The sequence below is a fragment of the Xyrauchen texanus genome, chromosome 8 (genome assembly GCF_025860055.1).
Source record: "Xyrauchen texanus isolate HMW12.3.18 chromosome 8, RBS_HiC_50CHRs, whole genome shotgun sequence".
NCBI lineage: Eukaryota > Metazoa > Chordata > Actinopteri > Cypriniformes > Catostomidae > Xyrauchen > Xyrauchen texanus.
Window position 1 is genome coordinate 35,375,713 of NC_068283.1, and position 17,829 is coordinate 35,393,541.

The 17,829-nt window shown below is 41.1% G+C and overlaps 1 protein-coding gene across 1 annotated transcript in view; it reads left to right on the top strand.

The window, feature by feature from the left end:
* The window catches only part of LOC127647450 (sodium channel protein type 4 subunit alpha B-like), a 57,691-nt gene that overhangs the window by 25,183 nt on the left and 14,679 nt on the right, over positions 1-17,829 (top strand). The window contains exons 2-15 of the mRNA XM_052131697.1: positions 5,706-6,030; positions 6,176-6,294; positions 7,272-7,361; positions 7,511-7,639; positions 9,587-9,678; positions 9,792-10,055; positions 10,190-10,253; positions 10,448-10,589; positions 11,118-11,315; positions 11,442-11,552; positions 12,256-12,367; positions 12,512-12,750; positions 12,921-13,094; positions 13,580-13,936. Of these exons, the coding sequence (XP_051987657.1) occupies positions 5,761-6,030; positions 6,176-6,294; positions 7,272-7,361; positions 7,511-7,639; positions 9,587-9,678; positions 9,792-10,055; positions 10,190-10,253; positions 10,448-10,589; positions 11,118-11,315; positions 11,442-11,552; positions 12,256-12,367; positions 12,512-12,750; positions 12,921-13,094; positions 13,580-13,936 (2,361 nt within the window). The 5' untranslated portion in view covers positions 5,706-5,760. The remainder of the gene's footprint in view (positions 1-5,705; positions 6,031-6,175; positions 6,295-7,271; positions 7,362-7,510; positions 7,640-9,586; positions 9,679-9,791; positions 10,056-10,189; positions 10,254-10,447; positions 10,590-11,117; positions 11,316-11,441; positions 11,553-12,255; positions 12,368-12,511; positions 12,751-12,920; positions 13,095-13,579; positions 13,937-17,829) is intronic.

Below are 17,829 nucleotides of genomic sequence, written 5' to 3' on the forward strand. Positions count from 1 at the left end.
GTGCGTTGGCGTTTTCATGTCGATGTCTGACGTTTCATGTTCGTGTCGTCTAACCTTCCCCTCTGCATGTTTGCTCCATGCCCGTTCAGCCGTGTTTCCCGAATTCCGTGTTTCCCCATGGTGTTCGTGTTTTGGTTTCAGTTTTGTCCCCCCGTGGATGTTTTCATTTGTTCCGATCTGTGTAAGTTCATTTGTGTTGAATAAAACCTGCATTTGGATCCTAAACACCCGTCTGCCTTCTCCTGTTTCACACGAATCATAACACCACCCAACTTACAATTTAAATGTTGCCACTTGGAATGTGTGCACAATGCTAGACAGACAAGACAGTGAAAGACCAGAACGCAGAAGTGCAATCATATCGCACAAACTACTAAAAAAAGCTAAATACAAAATTGACATAGCAGCACTCATCAAGGTCAGATTTTCTGAGACTGGCAGCATCCGAGAGGAGGCCAAATACACTATTTTCTGGAGCGGTAAGCCCTCTGGAGACAGGACTGAGTCGGGAGTGGCCCTGGCTGTCAGGAATGACCTTGTGCCAAGACTGACAGTGGAGCCGAAACCAGTGAATGACAGAACGATCACGATGAGATTGCCTCTAACCAACAGCCGATATTGTACACTAATAGCCATCTATGCCCCAACAATGACCAACAGCTAAGAATCCATCAGCAGATTCTATGACCAGCTCAGCCAAACACTAAGAAGCATACCTAACTCTGACAAAATTCTCCTCATGATGGATTTCAACTCTCGATTGGGTCAGAATCACACCACTTGGCTGAAGGTCTTAGGAAAATTTGGATGTGGCCAAACCTACCCAAATGGAGAGCTCCTACTCTCCAAGTGTATGGAACATAGCTATCACAAACACATGCTTAAAACACAAACCTGCTCATAAATCCTCATGGATGCACCCAAGATCCAAACATTGGCACCTCATAGACTATATCAGCACTCGCCAGCGCGACCTGGGCTACATTCTTGACAATGTGAGGTGCAAACTGCAGCACTGATCACATGCTGATCAAGTGAACCACTAAGCTGAGGGTGTGAAAGGAAATGAAGAACACAAAACCAAAAACCAAAGACTAAATGTCATCAAGCTCAAATGCAGCAGCACACGCCGCGACCTTGAGGCGACTATGAGCGCCAAACTGCACGAAGCATTTGTCCCGTCTGGATATGTGGAAGCACGCTGAGATGCCTTCAAGTCTGCTGTCTATGAAGCATCCAAGACAACATTGGGCATTGCCACCAGGAAATACGAATACTGGTTTGATGAGAACGACAAAGAACTGGCTGCACTCATAGCCATCACGAACACAGCTCAAGTCAATCTTCTGAATCGGAACACATGCTCAAACAAGACAAAATACAGGAATGCCCGCAAGAAACTCCAACAAAGGAGCAGGGACCTAATAAACCAGTGGTGGACAGCTAAAGCAGCAGAGCTTCAGGAGCACGCTGATAGGAACGGCAAAAAAAGTTTTTTACCAAAAGATGAGTGCTGTCTGGGGACCACGAGTTAACTACCCTGACCAAGCCAAAGTCTTGGAGGCCATCAATATGCTGAGTGATGGAAAATCTCCCAGTGTAGATGGACTTCACACCGAGGTAATCAAGCATGGAGGACAAAAATGACAGAAGCACTCTATATCATCATCAAGGAAGTGTGGAGCCATGCTAAAGTCCCACAGGACTGGAAGGATGCCAGATTGGTGACAATCTTTAAAAATGTTGATAGATGATTATGCGGCAATAATCACAGTATATCACTCCTTTCTATACCAGGCAAGGTTTTTGCGCGTGTCCTTCTAAAAAGACTTGACCTCATACTGCTGCCTGAGGCCAAGTGTTGCTTCCGCTCTGGTAGAGGCACAGTAGACGTGACATTTTCCTTCAGCAATTACATGAAAAATGTATAGAACAAAATTTGCTAGCGCATGTGCACCAATTTAGGTACCTCAGCTCCACTGTCAGCTGTGACAACAAAATGGATGCAGAGCTGGAATTACGGAAATCAAAAGCCTCAGCAGCCTTTGGCAGAATAAAGGACAGGGTCTGGCAGAACAGACACCTCACCCTGAGAACAAAATGTACAGTATATCGGGCCATTGTACTCCCAACACCTCTCAATATGGCTGAATCCTGGACTGTATACAGGGCTGCTGCTCACAAGCTAAATGCTTTAATGATGAGGCAGCTCTGGCAGATAATGAACATCAAATGGTGGCAACACATACCAAACAACTCCATCCTTGGGTGTGCAACTTTACCAAGCATGCATGAACCCCCTTGCCCAGTGAAATCTGCGTTGGACAGGTCATGTCATCCGGCTAGATGGTCAACCGACTACCCAAACTAATCCTGTACTCACAACTTCAAGAAGGGTTTCGCAGCAGAAGCAGACCTAAACTGCGTTACAAAGACACTATCAAACGAAACCTAAAAGCAAAACAGATTCCTCTCAACAGTTGGCAAACTCTCGCCAAAGAAAGACATTTGTGGAGGAAACAGATTCATAGGATGTCTTCATCGGACACGATGGGCAGCTGATTGAATTGTGTTGTATCTTTTTGGAGATCGTACTATGCAAATAAATGGAGATACTGTGTAGAGTAATTAATTACACAATCTTGACAATGTAGTATTATGCAAATGTGTGAAAAGCACATTTGCTCTGATTTGTGTTATGTTTGATTGGATGACTTCTGTCTTGCCTCTTTTTTAATTTTCTACAGTATGTTATGCTGTGCAATAAACTAATGAAGAAAAAAAACTACACAAAACCTCTTAAAGAACAGCAGCAATATCAGGATATTTTATAATTTTTACAGTATATGTGCAGAAAATTTAAGTCGTCATTCATATTTGTATAGCACTTTTCACAATGCAAAATTCGCCATATGAATCATCAATATTTTTAGTCCATTTTCCTGGAAGACTGTACATTTTAAATAACTATACCTGCTATATGTAAAATTTGTCAAGGTTTAGGTATGCACTAGCATATAAATGACCTTAAAGCTATCAGATGTGGTCTAAATGTCACTAAACTCTGTGTGTGTGTGTGTGTGTGTGTGTGTGTGTGTGTGTGTGTGTGTTTTTACTAAATGTTTAACTTTACTGTTTAACTAATACTTGTTCACTGAAAATCCTAATATGTTGACAACTCAATTTATTGAGGAAACTCATTCCCTCCATTGAATAAAGTAATGGCCTCTCTGAAACTTGTTAATTAAGTTCTTAACCAAGCTATTTGAAAATTTTTCTTTCTACATAATCATTTTAGTTGAATTGACTCAAGTTTAGATCACGCAATAACGCGTCTCAAATAAAGAAGATTATAACCAATTCTAAGTCAATCATTAAATAAAATAAATTCTCAACTGAAATATATATATATATATATATATATATATATATATATATATATATATATATATATCTGTACTTTATATATCTGCACCTCCACTGGGTGAATTGAAATTGAGTTAACAGGGTCCAATTTGACCAAAGGGCACACAGATCACCCTAATAGTCATCACACAAAACAACTATTTGCAAAAATATCATAAATAATACTACAAAAGCTATTTAAATCCGTATATTCCCTTTGATCTAAGAAACAATTAAATAATCCAAGTGCAAGAGATTTTAGGTATTCCACATAGCCTCAAATTTGTACCCAATCGTTTGAGCTATTAACACAAATTCTGCTGTTTTATGATAAAATCTAGACATGCCCCATTTCCAGCAGCCACTCCAAAACCTTATCCTTGATTAATCATGCTAAATTGATAATTTGTACTAGAAAATCACTTGCCATTATATCAAATACAGCTAAAATATATTTGGTTCATTAAATGAAGCTTAACATAGTCTTTGTGTTTGTTTTTGAGTTGCCACATTATGCAACATACTGGCATGTCTTAAAGTCAATATTAGGTAAAAAATGGCAAAACATTTTTTGCTTTTTCTAGAAACTCATCAGTAAATCATTGTTGTGAGGAATGAAGGCTATATAATGCTTGAAATTGCCAAAAGAAAATAATATTTCAAACAAAGGTGTACACTACAGTCAGGGTTGGGGAGTAACGGAATACATGTAACAGGATTAAGTATTTAAAATACAAAATATATGTAACTGTGTTATATTACAGTTACAATTTAAATCATTGGTAATTAGAATACAGTTACATTCAAAAAGTATTTCGATTACTGAAGAGATTAGTTTGCATTTTATTGCCATTTGTTTCATTACATTTTTATTCATTTCAGATGGAAAACATTTATACATATAAATGATGCGATCCAAAGTGCATTTGAACAGCTGTGAAACATTCATACATGCATACGAGCAGACAGAATATTCTATTTCTAGCCATTTTACATGCACATGTTACCAGACACAATCATATTTTTGTATCAAGAAAATTCATGTTGGATCATAATTTCTTTTTTTCTAGTAAGACCTTTGATATTAGGGCAAAAATCATATTCTTGAAAATAATTTTTGTATTGTTTTCCTAAAAAATATCTAAAAGTCCTTAAAACAAGATCAGTTTGATTGATCTTGTATTAGAAACAACACTGCATAAGATATTTAGGTTTTTCAGAGAATCTATTTTTAACATGTATATTCTGTCTTTCTGTACTGGCAGAGTTTTTGTAGTCAAAACAATGAAAAAATCTACCAGTGCTGAAGAAGTAATCCAAACTATTTAGAATATGTTACTGACCTTGAATAATCTAACAGAATATGTTACAAATTACATTTTACAGCATGTATTCTGTAATCTGTAGTGGAATACATTTAAAAAGTAACCCTCCCAACCCTGACTACAGTCTAACAAGGATAGAAAGAGATGTGGAAGGCCAGATGTACAACTAAACAAGAGGATAAGTACATCAGAGTCTCTAGTTTGAGAAATAGACGCCTCACATGTCCTCAGCTGACAGCTTCATTGAATTCTACCCACTCAACACCAGTTTCATGTACAACAGTAAAGAGAAGACTCAGGGGTGCAGGTCTTATGGGAAGAATTGCAAAGAAAAAGCCATTTTTAAAACAGAAAAAAAGGTTAGAGTGGGCAAAGAAACAGACATTAGACAACAGTTAATTAGTGTTATGGATCTTAACCCCATTGAGCTTTTGTGGGATCAGCTAGACTGTAAGGTGTGTGAAGAGTGCCGACAAGATAGCCACAACTATGGGAAGTGCTACAGGAAGTTTGAGGTGAAATGACCCCTAAGAATCTGGGCAAACTGACAGCTAGAATGCCAAGGATCTGCAGAGCTGTCATTGCTGCACGTGGAGGATTTTATAATGAGAACTCTTTGAAGTAAATAATTTCTTTCCATAAGTGCAAAATCTGAACATAATTTCTTTGGCCGCCATTTCAAGTAACGTTTAATTAAGACAACTTGATTTTTCCAGTAATGACATCGTTAGGGTTTACACATTTTAACATGCATGAACAATGGTGCACAAAGAACTTTTTTTCAAACTCTTTGGTTTGATTTTATGAGGTATACCACCAAGACATGAAGGATGGATCTTTATTATGATCTTCATTTTCATAGTTCTGGTTTTGTTTAAAAAAAAAAGTCTTGCCTTTACAACATTTACTAACGTTTCTTCTTCTGTCTTTATACCTTACCAAACTTATTTTTTTCTCTCCTCTCTATCTCTGCAGATCACAACTGAGAGACCCCGAAGTGGTGGCATCTCTCTTACATCAGAATGTCAAGATGGCACGCCTACTCCCCCCCACAGGCAGTGATGTGTTCCGCCCCTTTTCTTTGGAGTCGCTCGCCGAGATCGAGCGGCGAATGGCAGAAGAAGCCGATGAACAGGAGCAGATGAAGGCCCGAAATACTGAGGTCAATGAGGAGGACCTGCCCAAACCCAGCAGTGATTTGGAAGCGGGAAAGGTCCTACCATTCATCTATGGAGACCCTCCATCAGAGCTACTCAACATGCCTCTTGAAGAGTTGGATCCATTCTACAAAGCACAAAAAGTCAGTGACATAAGTGAAATACCCAAATCCTGATTTCAATAAAAAGTTTTGGGTCATGAGAATAATGGTTACATTTTCACAATAAGAAACAAAAGATATGGCTAAAATTAGAATCAGTTATGACGACAGATTTTCTGTTTTGCAGACATTCATCGTGATCACCGGAGGGAATACAATATATCGATTCAATGCTGAACCTGCCTGCTACATTCTAAGTCCCTTCAGCCGTGTTCGACAAGTAGCCATAAGAATACTCATACATTCATATCCTTCATATTCAAAATAACCAATGAAGACAGTAGTTGTGCATACAACTTCTGCATACAACCCATATAAATATAATAGTAACACTTTACAATAAGGTTGTATTCATTAACAATAGTTAACACAAAAGTTACCATGAACCAACAATGAACAAATCTTTTATGACATTAAATGAAGCTGATGTATGGAACTTTTTCTGTGTTAAAATACTTTCTCCAATCCAAGCCTAATATGCAGAGACAAGTAAGTAAGCCATTCATAGGTAAATTTTCTCGAAAACTCTAAGCACTGTCTTTCTGTTGCTCTGTTTGTTTTAGGCGGCCCACTTAGACCTGCCCTAACAACAGTACTCGATCAATGGCATGAGTTGTAGGCGGGATTATCTCTTTGTGTGACTAACGGCAGATGGGGGCGTATTCAGAAAGCTGTTTAGAACAAAGTTAATTTTTGCAATTGTGTTTGGTGGCACTAGTGTCGCAGGAATTACATACTTCAGCTTTAATCTTGGTTAATGTTAATTTCTACATATACTAATACATTATTCACAATAACAGTTAACATTTTAAATAAGGAAATTACATGAATAAATAATGACCAATAGTGTATTAAGTAATGTTAATGAATAGAAGCATATTTTTTTTATTTTTTACAACATAAATTTACATAGGGGCAACATTTTAAGACAATCCAGTTCTCCATCTGAATTGTGATTTATGTATGTTGTTTAAACCATTTAAACATTAAATGTAAAAGATGTGTAAACCATTTAAACATAAATCCTAGACTTCTATTCTAGTGACTACAAATTGTACAGATGACAACATATTGGGTAGTTAAATTATTATTTTTTTATTTGACTTATTAAATATGGTCTAATCCTTCATTGACAATTAATCCTCTTAGCATGGTGTAGGTTGGCCTTTTTGTTTAATTTAGGGCAAATCATACCTACTAAATTCTCCTTTACTCCAGAACAAATTGTTTAGCATGTTCATCATGCTAACCATCTTGTCAAACTGCGTGTTCATGACTATGGGTGACCCTCCAGCCTGGAGCAAAACAGTAGAGTAAGAATCGCACTATATGTTCAACTGTTCAATTTATATTTTAAATGATCAGATCAAGTCCAGTAGGATGTTACAGAGAACAGATTTTTAGATCACAGAAGTGAAGGAATTGTAATTAATATGGTGTTTGTTTCGTCATCTTGTGATAGGTATGTTTTCACTGGCATTTACACATTTGAGGCATTGGTAAAGGTGCTGTCCAGGGGCTTCTGCATGGGGGATTTCACATTCCTTCGAGATCCATGGAATTGGCTCGATTTCATGGTCATCAGCATGGCGTAAGTATGGCCCTGAGTAAATGAATGTAATGTGTGTAAAATCACTGGTTAAACAAACATTTGTAATGGCTCTAAATTGACTGAAGAATATAAAAAAAATTGCAGAATTTTCTTTAAATAAATTCTATTTCGAAATTTTCTAGAAAGGTTCTATTCAAATTCAATTTATATGTTCCCACTAACATGTTGCCTTTTAAACCCTTGAATTGGTGTTGTGGTGAAAAGCATATGGAAGTATTCACTTAAGGAGGGGATGGTGACAGTTTACAACTTTATTTTTAACAGTAGTTCCCGTAATCAGATGCCATTACAAATAGTCAGCATGGTGTGACTAATCAGTTTTGCTCAGTCAGAGGATGTTGTCAATGAGATAGGTGGAGTCTCGCTACAATATTAGACTCAGATGCATAAGCTTCTGTCATTGTGAAAATACTCACTCAGACTTGAGAGGTCAAAGGTCTGTTTACAGCACATCCAAAGTGTAATGAGGTTGCCTTCAGGTCCTGGTTATCTCAAGGCAACTCGTGCCCTCATTTTCTCCATAAACCTCCCCCTGGTCCACCTTCACCTTCCTTTACAATCATTGCCTGGCAGAATGAAAATGTTTATCCACTTGTAAAGTGAGATCACTTACCAGGCCTATTTTTAGCAGTAAATCTCAGCTTCACACTTTGGCCCACCTCAGATCACTAAAAGGCTGCAGTGTGATGGAGCTAGTGAATGTATATAAGGACTTTTGAATTCTATGAAGGACATAGAATTGTCATTATGTGACAACTGTTCTTAAAGGGTTGGTTCCAAATATTACTGTTACTGGATTCCACATGCTGCATTTTCAACAGAAACTAAACAAAAACATTGTTTTTAAAAATACACAGCCTCCAAACTATTTTATTTGAATGCTATGTTGAAAAAGATGAATAAATGTTATTTCTAATGCAATTCCCCTGACCTAAATCAGTTATAGTCCATATATTTAGTTTTGTAAATGGACAATGTTGATGAACACAACATGCAATTGTAAAACCACATCGATGTATAGCAGTCTTTTCAAAATGTTTCAGAAACATTTGTTGACATTAGAGAAGGCCATTGTTAACACTAACTAACAATGAACAATACTTTTACAGCATTTGTTAATCTTAATTTATGGTGATTTCTACAAATACTACATTTCTACATTAAATATTGTTATTTACATTGGTTAATGCAGTAACATGAACAATAGTATTTTTATAAACTAACCAAAATTAATAAATTCTGTAAAAGATTATTGCTCATTGCTTGTTCATGAAACCTAATCCATTAACTAATGTTAATTAATATAACCTTTTTCTAACTTGTTACAATTAGTTTTTTCATGTTCTCATGTACAATTCTTTATTAAATATATTGCATGCAAGTTCAAAGACACAATCATTACATGCAATGTACTAGAAATGGGAAATCTCACTTTCCATTGGTCCACGGTTTACACATAATGCTGCCATTTGGCTGTGATCAACTGTTGCCCTCAAGCTAAATATAGTCAACACTGAACCATATCATTTACCCTAGCAATTTTACACTCCTCATTAGACCAAACTCATGAAGGAAATCATGAAACTAATATTCTGTGACACGTCTTGTTCAGACTCTACAAAACATCCACAAAATGGACAAAACATGGATAGACTGTTCACATTTATGGAAAGGACAAAATATCCACTTGTCTTTAGCAAAAATACTTCCAAACAAACCAATAAATATCACTTTTTGTTAAACACTTTTATCTAAATTATTTTTGTCTACCTCAAAACTCAGGCTTTTTTTCTGATTAATGAATTAGTGTATGGAATAACAAGTCCATTTAAAACAAATTGACATGGTACAGGGTCAGTGTTATTCTGCTTGATAGGTGTGAGGTCTGAGTTATGGACATTATGACAATTTTTACTTAATTTACAGGTACCTTACAGAGTTTGTGGACTTGGGCAATGTATCAGCTCTGAGGACTTTCCGTGTTCTCCGTGCCCTGAAAACAATTACTGTAATACCAGGTATACAGCATGTCAGTTAACATGGCCAGAAACATGGTACATCTCACTTTGTTTTGGAATAATTATGATTTTGGAATGCAGCAGCTGAGATTTTGTTTACCCATGAATGCCAGGTCTAAAAACCATTGTTGGGGCTCTGATCCAGTCAGTGAAGAAATTGGCAGATGTCATGATCCTCACAGTATTCTGTCTGAGTGTGTTTGCTCTCATTGGCCTACAACTGTTCATGGGAAATTTGCGTCAAAAATGTGTCCTCTGGCCTCCGATTGGCTGGAACATCACAGAAGATCTGACCATGACCTTTAATCAAACAGACTTCAAAGACACTGAAGCTACCAACAGTACATTCAACTACCAGGAATATATTAATAATGGAGGTGACTTGCAACTTATTTCCATCAGTAATGTGACATGAATTGTAGCCAACAGTTCCTATACTGAAAATAACTGAAAGGCCATTTGCAAGTTGCTGCTGATATTGATAACTGATCTTCATTCCCTTTGTTCATAGAGCACTTCTACTTTCTACCTGGTCATCTAGATCCATTACTTTGTGGGAACAGCTCTGATGCAGGGTATGTTCTTCAAACTTGAAACCACCTTTACATTTGCATATATGAGTGATCATAACTTTCAGGTCAACTTTGAACTGGCTCAGTGTTTTAAAGAGTCATTCGTAGGCATTCAAATATGTTTATTAACTACAAATAATAGACACAAATAGCCTATTTGAATTTAAATACCTGGTTCACTCTTATTATGTTCACAGGATGTGCCCCGAGGGGTATATATGCCTGAAAACAGGCCCAAACCCAAATTATGGCTACACAAGTTACGACACCTTTGCATGGGCTTTCTTAGCTCTCTTTCGGCTTATGACTCAAGACTTCTGGGAGAACTTGTTTCAGTTGGTGGGTAAATGTTTTGTTTTAGTAGTCAGTGCAGGCTGTTCTACATGTTTTGTTTTCTTCAGTATCAAGTATGTGCTAAAGACATGTAAAAGTGCTGTACTATACTGGTATGTTAAAAAAATGGTTAACAGCCACTTATATCTCCAAAAATTGTCAGGTATTTATTTAGGAAGCAAGACATTGTTTTACAGAAGTACCATACACTTTTTAATTATACTTTTTACTTGTTTTCCAGCAAAAATATCTGAAAATCCTTAAAACAAGATGGAAAATATTCAAGTGGAAAATATTTAATTAAAAAAATTAAGCCTTACTTTTGTAGACAATTGCGCTAGTAAGTCTATCTTATTTTAAGGATTTTTTGGATATTTTTATTGGAAAACAAGACTAATATACTATTTTTCTTTATTTAAAATTTTGCAGTGTATTCAACTATGCTATTTTCTTGTTCGACAAGGAACATCATTGAAGATAATGTCAGTCATAAGAAAACCATACAACCACTGAAAAGTTTTTTGAATGTTTCAGACCCTCCGTGCAGCAGGGAAGACCTACATGATCTTCTTTGTAGTCATCATCTTCTTGGGCTCTTTCTACCTGATCAATCTGATTCTGGCTGTGGTGGCTATGGCGTATGCAGAGCAGAATGAAGCCAACATAGCAGAAGCTAAAGAAAAGGAGGAAGAGTATGCAAGAATTATGGAACAGATCAAGAAACAAGCAGAGGTTTGTCACAATAATTTTTGGGTGAACTATCTATTTAAAATCCTCTATAAGTATTGCTTCCAACTGAAAAATATAAATAAATAAAATACAATATTTGTTAAACTAAATGTTTTATTTGTTGAGCAGCAGAAGAGTGGGATGGTAAATGGCAGTAAGACATCACTGTCCAATAAAAAGAAAGATGATGATGAACACAATCATGATGGGATTGTAGTGAAACCCCCCTCAGGTGGAGAGGTAGGTATATTCCTATTGAATAATCAATCACACCTACATTTGTAATCTTCTTTTCTTGGGGTCTTTCTCCCTGGAGAAACTTGGATTAAGAACCTTGCTCAAGGTGAAAACGGTGGTAAGGTATTCAAATAATTCTGCAGTTCATAAATCGCAGCCTTGAAATAGCAACCTTTGAATTAAGCTAGCACCAGACTTAGAATGCGTATGTCCATATGCAGCTTTTAGTGAATAAAGGATTTATATTAAACACTGTTCTGCCTCCACTTTTTGATTTAATTAGTCATTACAGTTTAGGAGATCCCCAGAAAAATGCTTGGTGACAGAATCACTTTGTTACAATCTACATTTGTTATGTGTGTGCAGTCGCTGATGAAAAAAAAACAGATCAGAGCATGACACTGTGTCAGTTATTCAGTAAAATAAGGACATTGGTCACTTGACCAAACCGCAAAAGCCTGGCTCAGTGGCAGAATTTTCTTTTCCGAACAAGCTTTTCCATTCATTAACATTGCAGGTAGTCTAGACAGTCAAGATCTGAGCTCTGTCTCTCACCTAACCCTAAGGTTATGCCTGAAAATCACTGGATGACACCAGCGTGTAGATCTTGTTGATACCTGAAGTTTTGTATTTATTCAGTGTAATGACACTGGTAAGAGTGAAAGTGCTATTCCCTAAAACTAGCCCATTTGCTGTATCTCTCTAGATGGGTCTTGAGGTCACAATGTCGAATGGATCCAAAGGAAGTATAAATCAACTAGACATCCCTGATATGCAGATAAGAAAACCCAGTGCAGATCAAGACAATGCTTTAGATGGTAAATTCAGATTTAGTCTAAATAATGAGCTCCAAATGTAAAAAAAATTAAGAAATTCATTAAACATATTTATTATATTAAAAGATTTGTCATTTGCATTGTGAGCAAACTGGAAGCCAAATACATTTTCCCTTTGATCAACAGAGTTGGAGGATACTCAAAGGCCATGTTCTCCCTGCTGGTACAAGTTTGCTGATATATTCCTGAAATGGGATTGCTGCATGCCATGGGTAAAATTTAAGAGGATTGTCTGCATAATTGTGATGGACCCTTTTGTGGACCTGGGGATTACCATCTGTATTGTGCTCAACACGGTGTTCATGGCAATGGAGCATTATCCAATGACTGAAGAATTTGAAAACACATTGTCTGTTGGAAACCTGGTAAACCATTTTACAAAGTTTTATATAGTCTGATCAATGTTAACTTGAACCATCAATGGGCAGTAATGGGCTGAAAACTTTATGGTATAAACATGTTTTGCTATCGTTCAGAACTTGATGGTTTCCAAGATGCTTCCCTAGACTGTTATGATGTGTTCTTTCACCTGCAGGTTTTCACTGGTATCTTCACAGCAGAGATGGTCCTAAAACTCATTGCATTGGACCCATATTATTACTTCCAGGTTGGCTGGAACATATTTGACAGCATAATTGTGACCATGAGTCTGGTGGAGCTGGGCTTGGCCAATGTCCAGGGGTTGTCAGTACTGAGGTCTTTCCGTCTGGTAGGTGAATCTTCATTAGGTGCTCTTCCACCATAGGGTCGAATGGTTACCATTGCTGAAACATGCCACTCTATACCAATCCGGGCTTGCTGACATGGTTTCTTTGTCCATTGCGGTTCTGCAAAATCAGCATTAGAATGGACTGACTGGGCAAGTGACCAGTTGTGCGTTTCCACGATACTTATGTTGTTTCATAGCACCATTCTCCTGTCCTGATTACGTTTAGCTAACAGTGCTGAAAAATCCGGTCCAGGAATGCTTTGTAATTGTACAGTACCGAACTTTGTTCAAGTGGAATTACTACTGGAACCATTATCTACTGTGCTTAGAAACATTCAGACCAATGGTGGAAAAGTGCCTTACTGTATGTCTGGAGTACAAAAGTTACTGAGAAATTAGGTGAATTTCCATCTTTTTACAGGTGGTCACTGAAATCTGTTTAGTGTGAGAACAATCTACTCAATCATGGCTTTGTTTGGTTGCAGATGCGTGTGTTCAAACTGGCAAAGTCTTGGCCCACTCTTAACATGCTGATAAAGATCATTGGTAACTCTGTGGGTGCCCTTGGAAACCTGACCCTTGTCCTGGCAATTATTGTCTTTATCTTTGCTGTGGTGGGCATGCAGCTTTTCGGAAAGAGCTACAAAGAATGTGTGTGTAAGATCTCAGAGGATTGCGAGCTACCTCGCTGGCACATGACAGATTTCTTCCACTCATTCCTCATCATCTTTCGTGTCCTGTGTGGGGAATGGATTGAAACCATGTGGGACTGCATGGAGGTGGCTGGCCAAAGCATGTGCATCATCGTCTTCATGATGGTCATGGTAATTGGAAACCTGGTGGTAAGTAGGTTAACACCAAGATTGACTGTAGAGAATAACTGTATAGTTGGGAAATTGGTGTCATACAGTCAGCTATACTGCAATAAGTTGTGCTTATTAAGCTAAACTTGTGCTCAGATTTGCTAAATCATTCCAGAAGAAAAAGTTCAATTACATTTCATTAAATAAATGTATAGAAGACAAGTGTAGCCTAGTGTTATGAACACCCTGTCTTGTTCCACCGTTGCCCTTTTGTTTACCATTTTTGTCACTTTTGTACTCCTTAGTTTTCACTTTTGGCCCTTTTGTAACTCCATAGTCTCTCTGTTAGCTTTCGTGTTCACGTTCATTGTTTGCACCTGCCCTCGTTAATTTGCCATTTTGCTTCTGTTTATCACCTTGTTATCTTGTTTGAGTTCTGTTTGTTCATTGGCCCCTTTTTCCTATGTTCATGTATTTATACCCTGGTTTTTGGTTCAGTCCTTGTCTATCGTTGATTGTTGTTGCCTGGTATGTGTTCCCTGCCCGAGTTCTCTGTTTGTTTTCATCGTGTTTAGTTTTCAGTTTTATGTTTTAGTTTCCCCATTGAGGGTTGTTCCTTTCTGTTTACTTGTTTGTTTATTTAATACAATTCTAAACTGCATTTGGATCCGCATCTCCTCGTCTGCCTCGTTGCTCAATCGTTACAGAACGATAGACCAAACCATGGATCCAGTGGTTTTACGCGCCAGATACCACCTGCTCTGCCTGAGGCAAGGGGACCATCCGATTGAGGCCCACGTCCGTGACTTCCTAGAACTTGCGGCTGTTGCGGACTTCCCGGACACCTCCCTTGTGGTCTTCATCAGGGACAACCTGAGTGGCTGGCTGAAGGAGCAGCTGCCGCCAGCATCACGTGGCTGGACTCTCCGCGACTTCCTGGAGGTGACCCTACTGTTGTGCGGCTCCCCGTTCACTTTGGGCCATGCTGGGAAGGACCCTACCTCCCCACCTACTGTGGAGACTCTTCAGCCATCCCAGGCTCTCCCTGTTACGCCTGCCCCGGTCTGCGAGCCAGAGCCCACGCCTGCCCCGGTCTGCGAGCCAGAGCCCACGCCTGCCCCGGTCTGCGAGCCAGAGCCCACGCCTGCCCCGGTCTGCGAGCCAGAGCCCACACCTGTCACCGTGAGCGAGCCAGCGCCCACTGCGGTGTCTACCGTCAGCGAGCCGGAGCCCTTGCCAGTCATGGCCAGCGAGCCTGAAGCCATACTGACCAGGAACAGCGTCCCAGCTTCGCCAGACGCATCAGCCTGGAGGAAGAGGAGAAGGGGAAAGGTCTCTGCTCTCCAGCCTCCACCTGCCGCAGCCCCGTGCCCTAAACCCCTCTTGGCTCTGCCCTCAGCGCCCAGCGAACCCAAGCCGGCGCATACCACGGTAACCCAGCCAGCGCCTGTCGCCTCAGAGGTCAGTGAGCCAGCGCCTGTCGCCTCAGGTCAGTGAGCCAGCGCCTGTCGCCTCAGAGGTCAGTGAGCCAGCGCCTGTCGCCTCAGAGGTCAGTGAGCCAGCGCCAGTAGCCTCGACCGTCCCTGAGCCAGCGCCAGTAGCCTCGAACCGTCCCTGAGCCAGCGCCAGTAGCCTCGACCGTCCCTGAGCCAGCACCAGTAGCCATGACCGTCCAAGAGCCAGCACCAATAGCCACGACCGTCCAAGAGCCAGCGCCAGTAGCCACGACCGTCCAAAGGCCAGCGCCAGTGGTCGCGCCCGTCCAAGAGTCAGCTCCTCTCGAGCTTCCCAGTGCCCCGCCTTCCGAGCTTCCCAGTGCCCCGCCTTCCGAGCTTCCCAGTGCCCCGCCTTCCGAGCTTCCCAGTGCCCCGCCTTCCGAGCTTCCCAGTGCCCCGCCTTCCGAGCTTCCCAGTGCCCCGCCTTCCGAGCTTTCCAGAGCGCCGCCTTCCAAGCTTCCTTGTACTCTGCCTTCCGAGCCTTCCGAGCTTTCCAGAGCTCTGCCTTCCAAGCTTCCTAGAGCTCCGCCTCCCGAGCTTCCTAGTACTCTGCCTTCCGAGCTTTCCAGAGCTCCGCCTCCCGAGCTTCCTAGAGCTCTGTCCTCCGAGCTTCCCGAATCTTCCAGAGCTCCGCCTCCCAAGCCTCCTAGGGCTCCGCCTCTCAAGTCTCTCGTGCCTTCCGGGGCTCCTCCTCCCGAGCCTCCTAAAGCTCCGCCTCTCAAGTCTCTCGAGCCTTCCAGGGCTCCTCCTCCCGAGCCTCCTAGAGCTCCGCCTCTCAAGTCTCTCGAGTCCTCCAGGGCTCCGTCTCTCAAGTCTCCCGAGCTTTCCAGAGCTCCTCCTCCTGGGGCTCCGCCTCTCGAGCCTTCCAGGGCTCCGCCCCTCAAGCATCTCGAGCCTTCCAGGGCTCCGCCCCTCAAGCATCTCGAACCTTCCAGGGCTCCGCCCCTCAAGCATCTCGTGCCTACCAGGGCTCCGCCCCTCAAGCATCTTGAGCCTTCCAGGGCTCCGCCTCCTACGGCTCTGCCCCCTGCGGCTCCGTCTCCCGAGCCTCCTACGGCTCCGTCTCCCAAGCCTCCTACGGCTCTGTTCCCAGAGACCCCAGAGCCTTCTAGGGCTTCGCCTCTGAAACCTCCTACGGCGCCACCCCCTTCAGTCCCACCTCCAGAGCCTTCCAGGTCTCCGCCTCTTCAGCCTCTTTAGGCGCCACCTTCCTCGGCCCCGCCTCCTGAGCCTTCCTCGGCTCAGCCTCCAGAGCCTCCCACGGCTCCGCCTCCGGAGCCTCCTACGGCTCCGCCTCCAGAGCTCCTACGCCTCTGCCCCCAGAGACTCCAGAGCCTTCCAGGTCCCCGCTCCTAAAGCCTCCCACGGTGCCGCCTACCTCAGCTCCGCCTCCTGAGCCTCCTTCAGCTCCACCTCCGGAGCCTCCTTCAGCTCCGCCTTCTGAGCCTTCCTTTTGTGCCCCCTTGGACTTCCTGCCTGCCCTCTGTGCCCCTTGGACTGCCTCGCTCTTGTGCCCCCCCGGTCTGCCTGTCTGCCCCCGGTGCCATCATTTTGTTCTCTGTGGGTTTTTTTATCTTTTGTCTTTGTTTTTTAGGATCGTCTGGAAGCCGATCCTTTGAGGAGGGGCTCTGTTATTAACACCCTGTCTTGTTCCACCGTTGCCCTTTTGTTTACCATTTTTGTCACTTTTGTACTCCTTAGTTTTCACTTTTGGCCCTTTTGTAACTCCATAGTCTCTCTGTTAGCTTTCGTGTTCACGTTCATTGTTTGCACCTGCCCTCGTTAATTTGCCATTTTGCTTCTGTTTATCACCTTGTTATCTTGTTTGAGTTCTGTTTGTTCATTGGCCCCTTTTTCCTATGTTCATGTATTTATACCCTGGTTTTTGGTTCAGTCCTTGTCTATCGTTGATTGTTGTTGCCTGGTATGTGTTCCCTGCCTGAGTTCTCTGTTTGTTTTCATCGTGTTTAGTTTTCAGTTTTATGTTTTAGTTTCCCCATTGAGGGTTGTTCCTTTGTGTTTACTTGTTTATTTAATAAAATTCTAAACTGCATTTGGATCCGCATCTCCTCGTCTGCCTCGTTGCTCAATCGTTACACCTAGCCATCAGTGTGTTTAACTCTATTACTAAGAGTAAACTATTTAGCTTCTATGCTTTTAGCTACTTTATACACAGCACAATTACACAAACTATTAAACAAGCCATGTTAAGCTTATAATAAAATAAGCCTTAAAAAGACAAACATTTTAGGAGCCATTCAGACCAAATGTGTTCATGCATAAAAAAAGCAATACACAGCGCTACAAACAGAATGGAAAGTAGGAAGCAGTAGGACACGCCACCTTTAAAAATTTGATTAGTTGGAGAAGCCTTTTCAAGATAATTAAACTGTGACATTTGGCACATGCTTGGCAACGTTCCCTGTGAGTTTGATA